Source organism: Vigna umbellata, chromosome 7, assembly GCF_029865625.1.
Source record: "Vigna umbellata cultivar VRB3 chromosome 7, Vumbellata_1.0, whole genome shotgun sequence".
NCBI classification, from domain to species: domain Eukaryota; kingdom Viridiplantae; phylum Streptophyta; class Magnoliopsida; order Fabales; family Fabaceae; genus Vigna; species Vigna umbellata.
The window spans coordinates 20,064,273-20,083,929 of NC_142171.1; the positions used below are offsets into that span (position 1 = coordinate 20,064,273).

General features: G+C 38.0%; 1 protein-coding gene across 9 annotated transcripts in view; it reads left to right on the forward strand.

Annotated features, from left to right (window-relative positions):
- The window catches only part of LOC148195366 (mitochondrial inner membrane protease ATP23-like), a 28,503-nt gene extending 11,527 nt beyond the window's left edge, over positions 1-16,976 (forward strand). For 2 of the 9 annotated variants that reach the window (XM_088093944.1, XM_088093942.1), the window contains 6 exons: positions 1,102-1,230; positions 1,303-1,424; positions 1,585-1,641; positions 13,220-13,357; positions 13,445-13,528; positions 16,458-16,976. In XM_088093944.1, coding sequence (XP_087950070.1) covers positions 1,176-1,230; positions 1,303-1,424; positions 1,585-1,641; positions 13,220-13,357; positions 13,445-13,528; positions 16,458-16,592 — 591 coding nt within the window. In that variant the 5' untranslated portion in view covers positions 1,102-1,175 and the 3' untranslated portion in view covers positions 16,593-16,976. Of the gene's footprint in view, positions 1-288; positions 349-1,101; positions 1,231-1,302; positions 1,425-1,584; positions 1,642-13,219; positions 13,358-13,444; positions 13,529-14,483; positions 14,606-16,457 lie in introns of those variants that run through there. The other 7 variants (XR_015780607.1, XM_088093940.1, XR_015780608.1 and 4 more) reach the window with 6 other exon arrangements.
- Positions 16,977-19,657: the final 2,681 nt, after the last annotated feature.

Here is a 19,657-nt window from a genome sequence, read left to right on the forward strand (position 1 = left end):
ACATAGTTTCTGTGTTGGAGGTGGACTCCACAGACTATAAATTGCCTCAGTTTAAAGGTTTCTCTGCATGACGTGTGTTGAAGTGTCACCTCTATTAAATTCTATTATGTTGACTTATTTAGTTTCTCAAAGTGGAAGATTGTGAATGGGGAAACCAAGTTGTTATATTTTGTGAATGTATAACTGCCGACTTATTATTATATACATGTTTAAATGTGTAAACTGCCAATGTCTCACATTAACTAGCTGTAAATTTTGGCATTCTGGTTTGACTTCTATTTTTGACAGCTCAATTTGTTGGCAAATTTAAATCTGTGGATATAATTGACCTATTGATATCAACATAAAGTAAGCCTTATTTCTTAAATGTTATTCGCATTTGATATGTTGTGATGTTCCTTTGTTGCCTTTTTTCAATTGTCTTGTCATTCTCTTTCAACCGCTTGTGTTTCTTCCTCTGTTGGTTGGTGCATGATTGGTGCATTTCTTAACTGACATTTTCAATCTTATTAAATTTGGCATGCTGGCAGATTTCATATATTTTATGATAGCATTATTAATCATAGGAAGCTTGCTATGACTTGTGATTGCTAGTTCAATTCCACATTATAAAACTTCTCTCTAGAGGCATATTATAAGTTTTACTTAGTCGACACCATTCCTTTTATAAAACTTCTCTCTTTCAACCGCTTGTGTTTCTTCCTCTGTTGGTTGGTGCATGATTGGTGCATTTCTTAACTGACATTTTCAATCTTATTAAATTTGGCGTGCTGGCAGATTTCATATATTTTATGATAGCATTATTAATCATAGGAAGCTTGCTATGACTGTGATTGCTAGTTCAATTCCACATTATAAAACTTCTCTCTAGAGGCAAATTATAAGTTTTACTTAGTCGACATTACTTTCTCAAGACAATTTTTATCTCACGCTTTATTTTAGGACAAGTTAATTTGTTTGGTTAAGTGTCATCTGCTTATTCTTTTTAATATAGGTGGGAATCAAATCCTTTCTGTCTTCCCCTTTTTATGGTTTTGTATACATGCTAAATATTCACTTTTTTATAGTAAAATAATATTTATATAATTTCAATTTTTGAAGGAAAATTAGAGCTTGTCTTTGGAAGACTTAGCCTTGCATCCTCCGGGAACCAACTTTGTGCAACTGAAAAACTGATGGCGAAGAAATCTGAGGAAGAATGTCAAATCATGATTCAGAAGAGTTTTCGAAGTATGTCACATTTTCTTCAACATTTTCTTTCTTACTTATCGGTATGTTTATCATGTCAATTTTCTTTGACAGCTCCAATGGTGAGGTTTTTGAGGGAACGTTTGGAGAAAGCTGGGTGTATAGTTGAAGACAATTTTTTCAAAGCTATTACTTGCAATCAAGAAGTGGCTGGTTCTTATGTTCGTGGTGAAGGGGTACCTATTTCCTCTCTCAGTTCTATTACTGCTTCGTTGTTTTGTTCATGGTAGTCAAAATCATGTGAGATATAAAGAGTGATCTTTCCTGGAAGTTGCCATTTTGGTGGATTGCTTTGAATCAACATTCAAAATTGCAACCCGTATACTCGTGATACAGTCTCTCCCAGTGGCGAGCGAGAAGAAGTTGGCATACCTCACGGTGGTGCTTCTCAGAGTATGTTACACATGCCATGGTAGCTCTTAGGTCAGATAAATTTTTAGGGTTTTTGATGGGTTGACAAAACTAAAACCCATCTCTTTATTTTCAAATCCTATTGACAACTTTTTTGGGCAATTGATTCCTCCATCTCATCAAATTTATTCTTCCACCCCATCAAAACCTTCTGGAAAAAAATTCCGGAATTGTTTATTGTGTTTAGGAAAATAAATTCCGGAAATGATGTGTTGCAAGAAGTAATTGCCCCTTTTTGTTTTCTCAAAATCCCATTGCATTACTACAACAACCATGACTATCAAAACTTAAGCCCATCTTTGTCTTTTTTTTTCTTCAAAACCCAATTGCATTTGTCTTCTGGTAAGTGAAAAACTAGCACGACGTATTTTTTTGGGTTCTTCTTCCTGCACCTTCCTGTTTTTCTGCTTGTACCCCCATAAAATCTTATATCCCTATTCTATCTTTCAATTAAATTATATTAAATCCCGAATTGCCTAATTTCCACCATTCTTCCTCTTTTCTCTTCCTTAAGCACAACACCACACCTCCCCCACTAGCTCCTCACCATTCTCCCTCACAATCCTCCTTCTCCTTCTTCCATCACCATTTTCCTTCATCATTCTCCTTCTCCCTCGTCATTATCCTTCTCCTTCTTCTATCACTATTCTTCTTCTCCTTCCATTACCATTCGAGTTTGACAAGCTCTCTATCACCATTGTCTTTCTCCTTCTTCCATCACCGCCCTGTATGCCTGCATCTCTCCTCTTTCACTTTTTTGTATTTTGGAATACTGTTTGGGAAGGTATTTCTAGGTCTAGAAATATGTTATGAACTCAAAAATAAATTCCGGAATAAAAAAAACATTTTCAAAACAGATGTTTTGGAAATACATTTCGAAACATCCATTCTGTTTTTTTTTTTGTATTCCAGATGAAATACCTTCTGAACTGTTATTCTGAAATATAAAATAAAAATTTCAGAACGAATGTTTTGTAATATATTTTCGGATCCCTAAAAAAACTTTTGGAACACATTTTTTTTTGTACTTGGGATTGACTGTTTCAAAATATATTTTTGGATTCGGAAACACCTTTCAGAACCCTCAATCCAGAATGTATTATTTCATGTTTTCTGGATTGAGTGTTGTAAGACCCTGGAAAATAACGTACGCTGGAGTACGCGTGGCATAGAGAACGAGACACCTCAACAACGTATGTGGCAACTGCAGAGCGAGATACTTCACCATCAGACGCCAGGTGTCACGCTGCATGGAGTCTGGAGTGGGAAGCGCAGTGCAGTTTGCGTGTCACTCTGAGAGCGCGACACTTCATTAACGAACGCCATGTGTCAGGCCGAGGGGAGTCGCGAATCGATAGTGGAAAGCACGTGTCCGTCGAAGAGAGGACGTTCGTTAAGCGCTGGCAAGTAAAACTGAAATTTCTCAGAAAAACGCCCACTCTTTCTCTGCGCGCACCGCTTTCACGTTTCTGAGAAATCCTTTTCTCCTCCTTCTCTCTAGAAAACTCTTCCTTCTTTCTACTGAAACTCATCCTTTCCCTTCTCCTTTCTCCGTTCAGACATCATAGAAGTGCTCCCGGCACCGTAAGCAGCAGTTGGACCGAACAGTTTCAGAATCTGAAGCTGACTTAGTTGGAGAACTTAAGAAAATCGTTGAGAGTAGAAAACTGTAGTTGGACGAGTCAAAATCATTCTCTTAGGACGTTCACCACTGATCCGGGTAAGGGAAGCTTATTAGATTTAATTCATATGATTTTTCTGTACTGCATGTGCGTTTATGGGTTGTTTGAAGTATGATTTATGATATTGGATTTTTGGTATATGAATATGATCCTGAAATGATGTATGTGAACGAGGAAGTGTTCTATTGTTTGATTAAATTGAAAAATGAGCTGTATGATGAAATGATGCATGAAAAAGTATGAATTTGTACTATGATATGAGTAATTTAATGTATGAAAGTTTATACTGAAAAATGTGTTTACTGTAAGATGATTTTGAATATGAAATTCTATGTTAATTAACGTTCGTTATCGAAATGGTCTTTGACCGTTCGGTACTCTCAGAAAAATCTTTGAAATAGCTGAACCCTTTCATTTGGAAAGGATTCTATTTGAGGACGAACGCCCTCTTATACATAACTTTACGTTTGAGCGTTCGGCCAAACGTAGACATCATGAGTGTTGTGTGAGAAATTGAGAAGCTTGAAAATCTATCTTCGGACACTTAGTCAAATTGTTAAAACATAAACTTTAAAAACGTACGTCCTAAGTGGCGCTCGGTCATATACCGAACGCTCGTTCCAAAGCGTGAGTGATAAGTAGCGCTCGGTTCTATACCGAACGCTCGTTCTTTCTGTAATTACCAACGAGCCGAAATAGCGTTCGTCCTGAATTCTCATAGCGTTCGTCATAAACTTAAAATAGCGTTCGTCCTAAATTTCAGTAAATCCGCGTACCGCGTTCGGTCATTTACTGGCAGTCGGTTTATTCTAACTAAATTGTACTTAGTACATTTAGCACTCGTCTTTTGTATATTCATTCAGTTGGAATGACTCTGAATCTTGATCATTGAATTATTCTAAGTATAAGTTGAATTGTTCTAGAGTCAGTTCATTTAACTAATTCAAATTGTAATAACGTTCGTCATGTAAAAAGTGTCAGCTTATCCCTTCGGAAAAGAAGATCTTTCGGTCTAGCTCTTGACGTCCGTCCTCGTTATGAAGAGGATTGAACGCTCGTCTTTTTTTGGAAGTGGAACAAAGAATGAAAATGTTAATAAGAGGAAGTATTATGATGTGCGAACGGTTTAAGAACTGAAATTATGATTGTGACTTTTGAACGAGCGTTCCAGGGAGGAACGACTCTTGAATGGAAATTGAGATTGGTAAAGTATGAACGTGGTAAGCTTAGATGATGGTTCATCCTGATATTCCGTGAGTACTCGTTCTCAAGTAGAGAGGAGTATGTCATGCGTGGGAATGGCAGGAGGTCCTAGTCCATAACTGTAACTTGGACAGAACGGACTAACCTCAGGTGGCAGCTGATGAGAATTCCAGTAATTCCACCTGGGTGCACGGACGCCTTAGCTACACAGGATTCATACAGTCCGGACGGTCGGTCTAGTATCAGGGATTTGATTGAATTAATGAATGAATTGAAGTATGTATTGTGACTTACTTGATGTGTATTTGATATGTTATGAAATGTATGTTTTACTTGAATTAAATGTAATAAGCTTACCCTTGCATTTTCCATTGTGTTGTCCGTATATGTGTATCCGTCTTGTCAATGCAATGATCATCCATGTGGATGTGAGCAGAGGGAGATGCCTCTCTGGAGGAAGCGCTTGAAGAGAAAGTCTTTGCTGAAGAGAACTTAGTAGAAATTGAAGTGAAGGCCGAACAGTAGGTCGTTCGGTGATCTGTTAGATTAGTTAGGTTAGCGGGCCGTTCTAGAACGAGCGCTCTTTTGGTATATGTTGAAAAATTGGGACGTTCGGTATTTATTTTGTAAACCGTTCGTCCTTATTATTTACTGAACGCTCACACGCTTATATGTATATACGTAAGGTCGTTCGGCCAGTGGTGAATTTTTTTTTCCCCTTAAATTTTAAGACTATTTTGACATATTAATACATGTGAATATTCTATTATATAGTTGCTGACTGTATAATTTTGGGATGTTACATTATTGGTATCAGAGCAGTTAGTTCCTAAAACGACCTGTGAATTTCGGGTTTGTCATGTTTTCCTATAGGAAGTTGAGATTAAATGGTATGTTCTACCATTTTCCCCAAAATTTAGATTCCAAATTGATGTACTCAAATAAAAGCTTTGAGAACAGAGAATGTCAGGATAGAAGTAACGAGGATGTACACTATGACTTGTGCCAGAGATATTTTTCTTTCTCAATTCTGATTGTGATTTGACCCTTCTAATTATCGAACTCGACCGTTCGGTTTCTTGCTGATCGTTCGGTCTCTTGCTGGTTTTCTTGTGACCTAACGTTTTATTAATTTCCGTCTGGTCATGCACAGTCTTGTTGACTAAGCTGATTTAAGCTGATTTGGCTTTTGACCGTAGTCAGCGTTCGATTTAAATAGGGTCTCTGAGTTGGATTGAGGAGTGTTTTCTCCTTGTATTTTCAGTAGGGAACAATTAGGTCTTCTCCTCTCATCTACGGTTATGGATACGGTTAACCCACGACATTGATAGGATGAATAATCACATATAGGCAGCAACAGAACATCACGTTAGTTCCGATTTTTCAACATTTGAAGAGCGTTCAAGTTTTAGCAGAGGCGACTCAGCAGCAGTATATGGATTCGGTGTGGAAGGATGGTACAAAAACTGGGTCGTCTACTTCTTCTCTTATTTACCAACCGGAGTGGAACATATGGGAGCATTGCTAGGGCGTGTGTAAATCGGGATAAAACGAGAGTCGAGTTTTAGTTGAGAGTTTCAGGGACTTAATAGTATAGGTGAGGATATGAACGTTAGTAGAGGTCTTTTTCATTACCGATCGTCCTTAACGATCGTCACCACTGATCGGTAAGGACTCTCAGACGATCGGCTGTACCGTTGGTCAGGTTTTTGTTACTTCTCGTTACTGGTTCTGTTGTCTTCTCACTACTGATAGTCTTCTCTCTAGGACGATCGATCTAGGAAGCTGACGATCGGTCTGGGAAGCTGCTCGGTCTGCGTTCCACTTGTCTTAGTTGTTTCTCTATTTTCTGTATAAATACTTTGTTTTGTTGTTTATTCTGTAACTTTTCAATACAATCAATTTTCAGTTTATTCTTTCTGGTTTTCTCTTTCTCGTTTCTCTGATCACTTACACTATATAGGCAAGAAAGCTAGTTTCTACAAAAAAAAGGAGATGGTAGATCTTAGGTTAAATAGCCGGGTCAATAATGTCAAAATCATAGGTAGTTATGTTAGAGTTAAGCCGAGCGTTAATTATTTTGGATGACCCAAACAGTTTCTGTTTAACTATCGTTGTTAGTTATAATTTTTATATAAATACTAAACCCTCATTTTTTTTTTCTATTCCAATAAGTAAGCTCAATTAATCTCAAATTCTTACTCTTCGTTAATCCTTACAGTGTTCAACTGTCCATGAGTTAGATGCTCAGTAATAGTTTAGTGAGCATGTTACTTGCTGACGTTACTTCACTTAGAAGTCCTTCCAAGTAAGTAGTGTGTAAATCGCTCGGTTATTAAGTGATGTGGACCGTTCGGTAACAAGAGAGGTAGCCGAACGATTAATAAGAAACGTTTGGATTGTTGAGTTTTCTTGATGAGGAGCCTAGGCTATTCCCTCAACGTGAAGTTGAACTTTACTGTGACCTGGTAGCCAGTGCGGAATCAGCGTTAATAGTTTCTTACAGAATAGCTTCAGCAGAGTAGATGGAACACGAGATAACAGTTTATTACTATAAAGTGTACCAGTTTGTTCAGTAAAGATTGAGGAATGTCTGAGGGTAGCCCTTGGCTTCTTATGGAAATGGGAGCGGTATGTAAGATTTGTCAAGTGAGTATTCTGGATGAGTGAAGTGAAAACTCTAGGACTTCTGTCGGCTATGATGATACATGAGTAGGGTTGAGGGAGAGCTTATGAAACGTAAGATTTCATGTGAGGATTAGAATCGGACGGCATCAGACGTTTCAGTTGGAGATAGTATGTGAACTGTTCGTCAAGGATCTGAGTTAAGCAGTCGGAAAATCATTTTTTGATAGTCGGTTACGAAAGCGGACATCGTTCGGGTTATGGGTAGCATGTCAAAAGTTAAAGGTAGAACCTTTGAGATCACACGACAACGAGATAGGATTACCAAGAACTTAAGCCAATTACCTTTATCGATCAGTCATAAGGCCATAATATTATAGTAGTTAAGAGACGGGTTGACCGAGGGTATGTGCGTTATGATAATCAGTTTAGAAGCAGCAGGGGAGTAGTCGGATTGCTTAGAACGCAATCTAGTAGCAAGATAAGTAGAGATTTTCATTTGTCTCTCGGTTCTGGGCAATAATCTAAGAGTAAGTTGGGCAACCAGTTGAAGATTTGTTCAGTTTATTACTCCAGACGAACGGTCAGACGGATAAGACAATCCAAAAACATGAAGATCTGGACGTACGCACATTGTGAATCGAACAGTTTCAGATTCTGAAACTGAATCGTTGAGCGTAGGGATAGAAGGGATTGGAGTCAGGCGAACCGTAATTCTTCCTCTAGGACGTACGTGAGATTTGAGTCGATTTGGGGTCAGGGGTGAAGTCTCATTTTCTCCAAGAAATCCATTCTCTGCCTAAACCTAAGATGTTGATACTCTCTTTCATTCACTCGGGAATTATCTATAATCACTTCTTCAAACAGTAACTGTCCGTTAGAATCAGCTTTTGATTTTATTCATTTTGTTTCTTGTGAGTAATCGTTCGGTTTTCGTTTAATCATTTGTGGCCAAAAAATTTCTTCCTTCTAAACGTTCGGTTATGAACGAACATTCGAGTCTTTTGACTGCTCGGTTTCGTTCTTACTTTAACGTTCGTTATTTTGTCCTTTACTTGGATTGTCTATAGATATATTGTAACTGTCTTGGTTTTCTATAATAATTTTATTCCGGGATATTAAGATTATTCTTTTATATTTTCTCTCCTCTATTTCTCTGGTTTCTTCTGTTTCACACTCAAATCCAATAGTAACAAACTCCCATATTAATTCTTCTCCTCTTGGAAGACCTGTGACTTTCCTAATAGAAAATTTCTCGTTCGGTATTTATGTTACCGATTGGTTAACCTTTCACAACCATTATCTCTTTATTTAAATGTTATCAACCGTTTCCTCACTTTAGAGTTCTCCTGTAGTTACTCTCTGCTCATAACCATTCAGCCATTACTCAAATATAACTGTTCATTATAGTTGGAACCATTTAACGTTGAAAAATTTCTAAGGACGTGCGTGTAGGCAGAGCCGTTCGTCCTAAGAAACTACTTCCCAAATTCATTGGTCTTAACAAATCTTAAGGAGAATCAAGTCAGTCGCGTACGAGATAGCTTTGCCTCCTCAACTATCCAACCTGCATCCAGTCTTCCGCGTATTCTCAACTCCGGAAGTACATAGCCGACCCTTCTCACATACTGGAGTTAGAAGACGTTCGTCTTCCTCAAGACCAAGCGTTCGAAATGCAACCTGTCCGTGTAGAAGATAGCCGCACCAAATATTACTAAAGGAAGGCAATCCGATTGGCGAAGGTCGTATGGGATGAGAAGACTGGCGACTCTACATGGGAAGTGGAGGATGCCTTGATCCGCGTACCGCGTTCGTCCTAAATTTCAGTAAATCCGCGTACCGCGTTCGGTCATTTACTGGCAGTCGGTTTATTCTAAGTATAAGTTGAATTGTTCTAGAGTCAGTTCATTTAACTGATTCAAATTGTAATAACGTTCGTCATGTAAAAAGTGTCAGCTTATCCCTTCGGAAAAGAAGATCTTTCGGTCTAGCTCTTGACGTCCGTCCTCGTTATGAAGAGGATTGAACGCTCGTCTTTTTTTGGAAGTGGAACAAAGAATGAAAATGTTAATAAGAGGAAGTATTATGATGTGCGAACGGTTTAAGAACTGAAATTATGATTGTGACTTTTGAACGAGCGTTCCAGGGAGGAACGACTCTTGAATGGAAATTGAGATTGGTAAAGTATGAACGTGGTAAGCTTAGATGATGGTTCATCCTGATATTCCGTGAGTACTCGTTCTCAAGTAGAGAGGAGTATGTCATGCGTGGGAATGGCAGGAGGTCCTAGTCCATAACTGTAACTTGGACAGAACGGACTAACCTCAGGTGGCAGCTGATGAGAATTCCAGTAATTCCACCTGGGTGCACGGACGCCTTAGCTACACAGGATTCATACAGTCCGGACGGTCGGTCTAGTATCAGGGATTTGATTGAATTAATGAATGAATTGAAGTATGTATTGTGACTTACTTGATGTGTATTTGATATGTTATGAAATGTATGTTTTACTTGAATTAAATGTAATAAGCTTACCCTTGCATTTTCCATTGTGTTGTCCGTATATGTGTATCCGTCTTTTCAATGCAATGATCATCCATGTGGATGTGAGCAGAGGGAGATGCCTCTCTGGAGGAAGCGCTTGAAAAGGAAGTCTTTGCTGAAGAGAACTTAGTAGAAATTGAAGTGAAGGCCGAACAGTAGGTCGTTCGGTGATCTGTTAGATTAGTTAGGTTAGCGGGCCGTTCTAGAACGAGCGCTCTTTTGGTGTATGTTGAAAAATTGGGACGTTCGGTATTTATTTTGTAAACCGTTCGTCCTTATTATTTACTGAACGCTCGCACGCTTATATGTATATACGTAAGGCCGTTCGGCCACTGGTGAATTTTTTTTTCCCTTAAATTTTAAGACTGTTTTGACATATTAATACATGTGAATATTCTATATAGTTGTTGACTGTATAATTTTGGGATGTTACAAATGTTCCAGTTGGAATGTTTTGGATTCGGAAATACCTTCCAGTATATCCAATCTGTAAATTATAAAAAATAATTTGTAAGGATTTTAATAAGGGGTATTGTTAGGATATAGGGTATTTGAGACTTTGATTGTTGACAGACCTTAGACCTGTGAAGGGGATTATGCACCTGTATCTTGATTGTACAGACTATTCCTTTGTAAATAATACTAGATTCTTTCCATTCTTCTCTGTATCTTTGTAGTGAGAGGTTGAGAGGGAGTTCTTGATCAGGCTTCTTGTTCGGAAACCTATAAAATTGGTCCAACCTGCTGGATCTGATTGGGTGAGGGAAGAATCAGGAGTGATGGAGCGGAGAGTGGTGGCGGTAGAAGGTCAGTTAGAGGCTGTAGAAATTGCGATAGCGAAGACGAAGGTGAACATGGTGGCTCTGAGACAGGAGTCCGCGGCGATGCGCCAAGACATTCAGGCGATTTTGAGAATGATGGTAGATCGTAATCACCACCGGAACGATCGGCACCAAGATGGAAGTCAATCGTCAGTGAATGAGAACGAGGGTAGACACGACGGAGAGAGAGAAAGATGTGGGGAAGGGAACCAAGAAGGACAGTCTAACTGGAGGAAAAGGGTGGAGTTACCCGTGTTTGAAGGTGGGGATCCATTGATTTGAATCGATAGGGCAGAAAAAAATTTTGAAGTGCAAAGAGTGGCCAAAGAAGAAAAATTGCAATTGGCCTTCATCGGCATGGAGGGATACACGGGGGTATTGGTTTCGCTTTTGGAGGGAGAAAACCAAGAACAACTCTTGGGAAGGCTTGAAGAGAGCGATGGTGATTAGGTTCGGAGGGGGAACTCGAGGGTCGATTTATGAGAGGATGGCGGCCATTAAACAAGCGGGACTAGTGGACAATTACATTCGGGATTTTGAAGTTTTTGTGGGACAGACAACCAAGATTCCTGAAGAACAACTTCTGGATTACTTCATGGCGGGTCTCCAAGAAGAGGTGTGCGATCACGTGAGACCGCATGATACACAAGATTTGATGACAGCCATGCAAATCGCGCGTGATGTGGAGAAGATGTGTAACCTTTCGAAGATCGGAGGCGGACTGACGACCAAGAATCAGAGTTCGTGGGGGAGGACGACCGGGGTGGTAGCGCGAGTCGAACACAGTCGCGATGCGCAGGGCCGAGGAGGGGTAGCGGAGAGTGTAGGATCAATGGATAAGGAGGCGACCCAGGGAAGCGGAATAGCGAAACCCAGTTTCGATGGTATGGGGAGAAATATCCGAAACTTACCTTACTCGGAGTTCGTGAAGAGAAGGGAGGAGGGAAGGTGTTTTAGGTGCGGAGGGCCGTTTAGTCCAGGCCATCAATGCCCAGAGAAGGGATTGTGAATGTTGACATTGGCCGAAGAAGAAGAGGAGGATTTGTCACCACCCAAGCCTCCTAACTTGAATTGGAGGTTATAGCCAGTGGATTCCCTTCATATGGTGAACCCGACGTGAAACGAACACGCAACCTTCATATGGTAACCTGACGAGGAAGAGGAGCCATGAAATCAAGCTTCCCGATTCCAACCTTGAGGACAAGGTTGTTCTGCAGCGGGGTGTAATGTTAGGATATAGGGTATTTGGATATAATGGGAAATGGGATTAGGATAGAAGGCAGAGGAATTGTATAATATATTGATTGTATAGTTAGAAGGGACTTTTTGAGACTTTGATTGTTGACAGGCCTTAGACCTGTGAAGGGGATTATGCCCCTGTATCTTGACTGTACAAACTATTCCTTTGTGAATAATACCAGATTCTTTCCATTCTTCTCTGTATCTTTGTTGTGAGAGGTTGAGAGGGAGTTCTTGATCAGGTTTCTTGTTCGGAAACCTATCAGGTATGATGGTGGACCATCTAAGCTTCATTCACATAGGTCCTCTCACAAGAGCCATGTCAAAGAAGATTCAAGAAGAAGGATCACCCAACACATTACTCCTATGGAGAATCACTTATTAAAATCCTTCTTCTCTTTGCTAAATACATTTGTACTATTTTGTAGGACCTAAATAAAGGTTGGAGACCATGCATAATCAACATAGGAAGCTTGGTAAGCTAAAGGAAGCAAAGGAATCAAAAGGAGGAAAATGTGTTATTTCCAGAATTGGCAGCATAGCGTCCGGATTCAAAATACAAGGAGAGTTGCTTTCCGGACCAACTACCGCCCTAAGCCAAGACCTTCAGACGCCCAACCATTGCGAATTAGAATTTTAAATTGGCATGTTTTGAATATGCACTTAAAGAAACGTGCGCTCCAAGCTTCTTAGCTTCTCCAACACACTTCATTTTTTATTTTTAGATGCATTGCAAGTCAGAAATGGAGGGCCTTCTTCACCTATAAATAGAAGGACCTCTCTTTTGTAAAATCATCTTTGAAGTATAAATGAATTGTTGTTGAGTTTACTCCAGACTTTTATACTCTTGGATAACTTGTGTGACAATTCATCACACTCTCCTTTAGCTTCTTTCCCTGTTGGAAGGCCTTTTGAGCTTAGAGACCTCAAACACTCATCATACACTCACTGAACCATCCATCAAACACCTGGCATGCACCAATTTTTCGTGTATCATTTCATTCCGTTGCCTCATTTTGCGACTTGGAGCTTTTCTAGCATGGAAATTACATAGACCTTCCTACTATCAACCCCCTCCTAGGAGACACCACAATCATAGAGAACATCATATGAAACCCAAGCTTGACCTTCCTTCTTTTTATGGTAGTTTGGAAATTACAACATTTTTGGGGTGCAGGATGAAAGATGCCTATTTTTTTTCTTTTCAAAGCTCATTTTTTCTTTCGAAGACCATTTATTTCTTTAAAAGCAGAGTGAGAAATGATGATTTTGTGTGTATGAATTTATATTCCTTAAAGTGTGATTATCTTCTAATTTATGCTTCATATTTTCCTTTCCAATCTAGGGTAAAAGCTCAATTTTGACTATCATGGTTTTGTTGGTTGAATTAGTGTTGTGATCAATGCTTTTACTTTGGCTGAATGGTAATGTTTTCCATTCTCCCAGATAAAAGTGTGCAGTAATTATGTACGAATTCAAGATGATGTCAACCAGGTGGTAGTTCGTGAATTAATTCATGCATTTGATGATTGTCGTGCTGCTAACTTGGATTGGTCGGATTGTGCTCACCATGCTTGTACTGAGGTTCGTATCTTACATTCTTTCCCTACCAGGATTATGTTGGTTTGTCAAACCCCTTTAATTGATATTTTTTATGGCATTGTAAAACAGATACGAACTAGTCATCTAAGTGGCGATTGTCATTATAAGCGAGAACTACTACGAGGTTTCTTGAAACTACGAGGGCATGAACAGGTAAACTTTCAATTTCCCTCATTCAATAAGACAGCCCATTTATTTTAGTTGAATCTTTTCCTAGATTAATGTTAGCAAGTATCAGTTGAACTATATAAAAAAATAAAGAATTATTTTATTTGTAACAATCACAGCAATTACATTCCCATCATCTCTATTAGTAATAATAAAATTCTTTAAAAAACGAATTAAAAACATGTTGAAATGAATAAGAAGATTTTGAAGATGTTTTTTCCTAATATTGTTGAGATATTGAGAATATTTTTTATCCAAATAATTTGTTATTCACAACACTTTGCCTCAAATTAGTAAATGAATATCAACACTTTCCAACTTACCTACAAGATTCTAGAATCTGTCCTGATAAATCTGCTGTATGAAAATCTTGTAGGGACATGAGTTGTAGCCACTATGTCCCTATCAAGATTATCTTTAACGAAGTGTCAGTCAATTTCAATAGATGCAACCCACCTTGCTCCTTAGCAATTCAAATTGTCTAACCAGTGGCGAAGTCCTGAAATACACAATAAGAAGAGAAAGAATTTACTAAACAGTTCAAATATTTTGTAGGTTTTTGTATAGAAACAAGGCTATTGGTCAATTGTGGGACATAAAATATCTTTTAATAGAATAGTTGATTCTAAAGTTACATTCCCATATTCGTTTATGCATAGTATCTGTAACATTCCAAAATACAGTAATAACCATAAATCAGAATTTAATTACATTTAACAGTAAAACAATGCAGTCTTTACACTAAGATAACGAGGTTCAAAAACCGAACGGCTTAAAGTACAGAGCTAAATGCAATTACAGCAGTATCGAAAGTCAGAACTACAAGAAGTTAGGACGAACAGTTTTTACAAAATTAAATAACCGAACATCAGAATATAAAACTAACATCTAAGCGCTAACGAGCGTTCTAAGGCTCGGCTTTAACTTCCACTTCAATCAGGTTTTCTTCTTCAATCACGTCCTCCAAAGTGGCCTCGCCTTCTGCTCACATCCACACGGATGATCATTGCAAAGACAGGACGAACGTACATAGACAATAGACAACACAAGGAAAACAAAAGGGTAAGCTTATGTAATTTAATTCATACCTCAACATATACAATTAACATTTCAATTCACACAACATGTAACTTAGCATATAACATCATAAGAAATATATAGTACTAGACAGACCGTCCGGACTGTATGAATCTGTGTAGCTACAGGCGTCCTTGCACCCGAGTGATGTAGTAACTGGGATACACTCAACAGCTGCCACTCGAGGTTAGCCCTATCCAAAGTACCCCTAAGGACTAGGACCTCCTGCCGTTCCCACACATGACCTACCCCCTCTACGTGAGGATGAGTACTCACGGAACATCAGGATGGACTGCCAGCATTAGCATAACCACAGTCATTTAAGGTAGAGGGTGTTAATCACTAGGGGGCCTGGTTTAACATTAAACTTGAGAAAGAACATATAGTTTCTAGTAGTAGCCTTAGGTACTTGAAAGATGGATTTTACTTCAATTTGGATCAAAGATAAGTTTGACGATTCAGAGTTGTAAAATTATGAGATGGTGGTTTATGTTGTTACTGTGCTTTATCATAGTTTAATTGTTCTTATATTGTCTAATGGCGTACATTAAGCATTGGTGAAGAAAAACTTACGACTTTTTCTCTTTTCCATGCCACATAATGATGTGGTGGTATTTCCAATTTTGTTGGATTCCAGCATGTTACTAAATCTCTAATTCCCATCCTCCTGAGTTTTCATTCATATGTAGAAAATCAAACGTCAGACGTTTTGTATTACATTCCTCAGTACAAACTGATGCATAATTTTCTGTTGTCCATATTATTGTGTAGTAAGTCAAATTCAGGATTAAAGTTGAATTGTGGATTGGTCTACTCTCTTTTTTTTTGTTCTTTTTTAATGTTTTCATCTACTATGATTATGTGAATATTACATCAAATAATCACTTTGTTTATATGCTGCTTTATTCTATGGGTCTATTTGGACAATTTTGTTCGTAAGTACTTCTAGAAGAAACAAATAAGTGGAAAAATTAAAATGAACTTCTCCATAAGTCATAATAAGTTTTTGCATAAGCATAAGCTGATTTGTGGAAGCATTCATATGGTTTTTCTAAATTTTTAATTTTTAACTTGGCCATAAGCTAGTTTTAACTTACCTACGAGCTCCTTTCATTTTTTTCTTATTTTTCTGTTATAGAAGTCATTAAGGAGTAGTTTGTTCAAAAAGGACCCTATAACAAGCTTGCTATATCTCAACATTGGGTTCAAAACCATTGTGATTTTTGAACTATAAATAATTTTAAAATTAACATGAGGTACTGTTACTTTATTCTAGGTCGACATACTATATAATGCGCTTAAGTGTATTATAGTAATGTTGCTCCCAAATAATGACATTAACTTCGGCCGACACCCAACAAGTGGGATAATCCTTCATTTGGGCCAAGATGCCTTGTTATATGAATTGGACGACGAGCCTGATCCAGAACAAGGGTAATTCACACAATGACATATAGTTGAAGAGGGTTTCTTAGTTATTGGCTAATTAGAAATGGATTAGTGCCAACAGTCGCCTGAATTCTACTGCTTCTCCCTTTTACTTGTTAGTACCCGCATCTCATTCTTTGGTTGGGGACAGGCTGTCCTCTTCACAAGCATATTAAAAGACTTTAACATGATTGGCGTCTAAAGGGACGAAAAAGAGTTTATATGTTTATAAATCCATTTAACTTGTGTCAAGTACAACTTTCTATTCTCCTTCAAATTACATCTGTTGGTATTTTGTTGCCGCTGTCATGCATTTCTCTCTTTTCTTTAGTATATTTAATTTGATATTTTAGACTATTTTGTTGGCTTTTATTTGTTCAATACTGAATCAATGTAATGGTACTTGAAGGATTGTGTGAGAAGAAAAGTTTTGAAATCTTTGTCTGCAAACCCTAATTGCTCTGGTTTTGCCGCCGAGGATTCCTTGGAAGCTGTATGGGATGTTTGTTACAATGATACACTACCCTTTGACAGAGCTCCTTAAAACTACGTGGTTGATACCAACATATAGTATAGTCACCATTGGTGCTAAACTATCCTTGCAGAATATTTTTGGTGGCCCCTTGTTGAGCACTACAAAATGTTATTCAAATTGAATGCTTAACTTTTGTTAGAATTTCTCACAAACTTAGTCTGTGGCAACTCCACCTGGAAGATCAGACCGGCTTGATTTCCACATTTATTTTGCATGTTACATTCTTCATTTAAATTGTTTTAGCCACATTTAATTTATCATCTGTATATGGGTGAGTAATTCTTTCATGTTTTATGATTTTAGATAGAAGGTTTTTCGAAGTTGGTTGTATCCCGAGTTTTGTTCTTTAGACCATACAGATATAAATAAGATGGGGGACGCTATTTATATTGATGAGAACATCATTTATTTTTCAAAGCATAGTAATTGAATAAACGGAGAGAATTTGTTTTCCCTTTTATTTACGAGGATTGATGGTATCCTAACCAAATTCCAATGAAAATAGCTTGAGTGGGCGGGACAGATTATAAATTTAATTGATAATCTTTGTATAGTGTAGAAATTTAATTGCTAAACACTACAAAAAGTGCATAATAAGACAAAGATTATCGTGGCATATCACCAGTTATCAGGATTATATTGAAATGCTAGACAGAAGATGGAAACTGAAGTTCGAGATGAGAAAATATTGGAGAAAGAGTATTGGAGGCGCATATTGCGTATTACATTACCAAGCCACAATGATATGGGGAACGTGCAGTTGTCATTTACAGGAGCTTATTACGACCAGGCGGAATAAATAAAATAAATTGGAATAGTAGATTAAAGAAATAAGAATTAGCAAAAGTCAAGCCAAACATCGAAAATAGTGACCTAAATATAAATAGGCTTTTTTTTAGTCTAACCCATTTGGGACAATGCTCTTATTAGCCAAGGTTGACGATAACTTTTTGGCAAGTGAATCAAATTACTTCATATAATAAATAAATGTAAGTTCAAAGTATTGTTTTTCCAAGTAACTTGTGTTTTGTTGCTTCATTGGAAGCATTTACCAAAATCAATTTAGAAATGATAATAATTGAAGTCACATTGATGAAATTGAATTGAAATAACAAGAATTTAAAGATTAAAATTTAAAGTTAAAAGAAGTTTCGTTGGAACTTGTGAGGCCTTGGAAAATTAACCGTAAGTCATCTGTCTAATCCAATTAAATGCACTGCTGAGTCACCTGCCTGCTCTCATTAATGCATTGCGACACACATTCAGTCTCATTAAAAACGCACCCACACACACTGACGCACGTCTGCCAAGTGTCATTTTAGAACCTTCGGAAATCTGTAGTGGAAAACAGGTGTCAGTATGAGAGTGCACGTCCGTTTGACGTGGGGAAGAAAAATGATTTCTCTGAAAAAACACTTCTTCTCACTCTCTGCATTCACCTTCTTCCTCACGAAACTCTGGCCTTCTTCTTCTCCAACTTCTCTCTAGAAATCCTGCAACTTCTCTATACTATTACTCACCCGTTTCTTCTCCGTTCAACGTTCAGAACCGTAGGAACGTTCCCCGTGCCATGAGCTTCAATCTGAACCGAACAGATCCAAGTTCTGTAACCGGTAAGTCACTCGACTCTGGACGTTCGTTTCTGTGTTACATGCAAACTGAAATTCAGTTGCATGCAAGGGTATAAACTGAGTTCTCTGAGTTTTCTTTGGTTAAATTTAGTTGAAGAGCGTAAGAAAGATCGTGAAGGGTAGAAAGCCATAGTTGGGCAAGTCCAAGTTATACTGTTAAACGTACACTGCTATCCAGGTAAGGGAAGCTTATTAATTTAATTTATACTTGTATGATGTATGAACGCATGATATGAACTGTATGTATGAGAAGTATGCTGATTGAGTATGCATGAACGAGCACTGTTGAACTGAATGAATGGAGTATATGTTGGCTGTGATGTATGATTATGTTTGATACGTATGAATATGAATGATTAATGTGAATCGTATAAAGTTTGGAAATTTATATTGATATGAAATTCTAAAGTATGAATTGTATGAGAAATATTGAGTTAAGATAGAAGAAAAATCTGAAACGTGAATTACTCCCTATGATGAATTACGCTCGTTATCGTACGGTCTTATACCGTTCGGTTTTCCTGAAAAAGACTTAGAATGGAATTCTTTCATTTGGAAAGATTCGATTTGAGAACGAGCGTTCGGCTCAAAATAGTGATGTTGTATACCTTAATATTAAATTAAACCTTTAAAACTTCAAAACAAGTAACGCTCGGTCTTATACCAAGCGTTCGTCCTAAATAGCGCTCGGTCTTATACCAAGCGTTCGTTCTAAATAGCGCTCGGGTTTATACCAAGCGTTCGTCATGATTGGTGCTCGATCATCTACCTAGCGTTCGCTTTAATGTAGTGTTCGGTCTTATACCGAACGCTCGTCCTTACCTTTGATTTCTTAACGGACGTAAATAGCGTTCGTACAAATAATCATGTGTCGTTTTATTCTAATTAGTGACCAGTTCTACTCGATCTCGCTGTTCACGTTCGTCCTCGTCCTTCAGAGGGTTGAACGCTCGTCTTTTTATGAGAGTGGAACAAAGAATGAAAATGTATTTAAGAGGAAGTATTATGATGTGCGAACACTATAAGAACTGAATTTATGATTGTGGAATTTGAACGAGCGTTCCAGGGAGGAACGACTCTTACATATATTGAGTATTAAATTTGGTAAAGTATGACTGTGGATAAGTTAAGACTTGCTGTCCATCCTGATATTCCGTGAGTACTCATCCTCATGTAGAGGGAGTATGTCATGTGTGAGAACGGCAGGAGGTCCTTAGTCCATAAGTTAACATGGGCGACGTAAGAACGGATTAACCTCGAGTGGCAGCTGTTGAGTGTATCCCAGTTACTACATCACTCGGGTACAAGGACGCTTGTAACTACACAGATTCATACAGTCCGGACGGTCGGTCTAATATATATATATATATATATATATATATAGATTTTGGATGATGTTATAAATGTTAAATTATGTGCTTGTGTGGAATGAAATGTTTATTA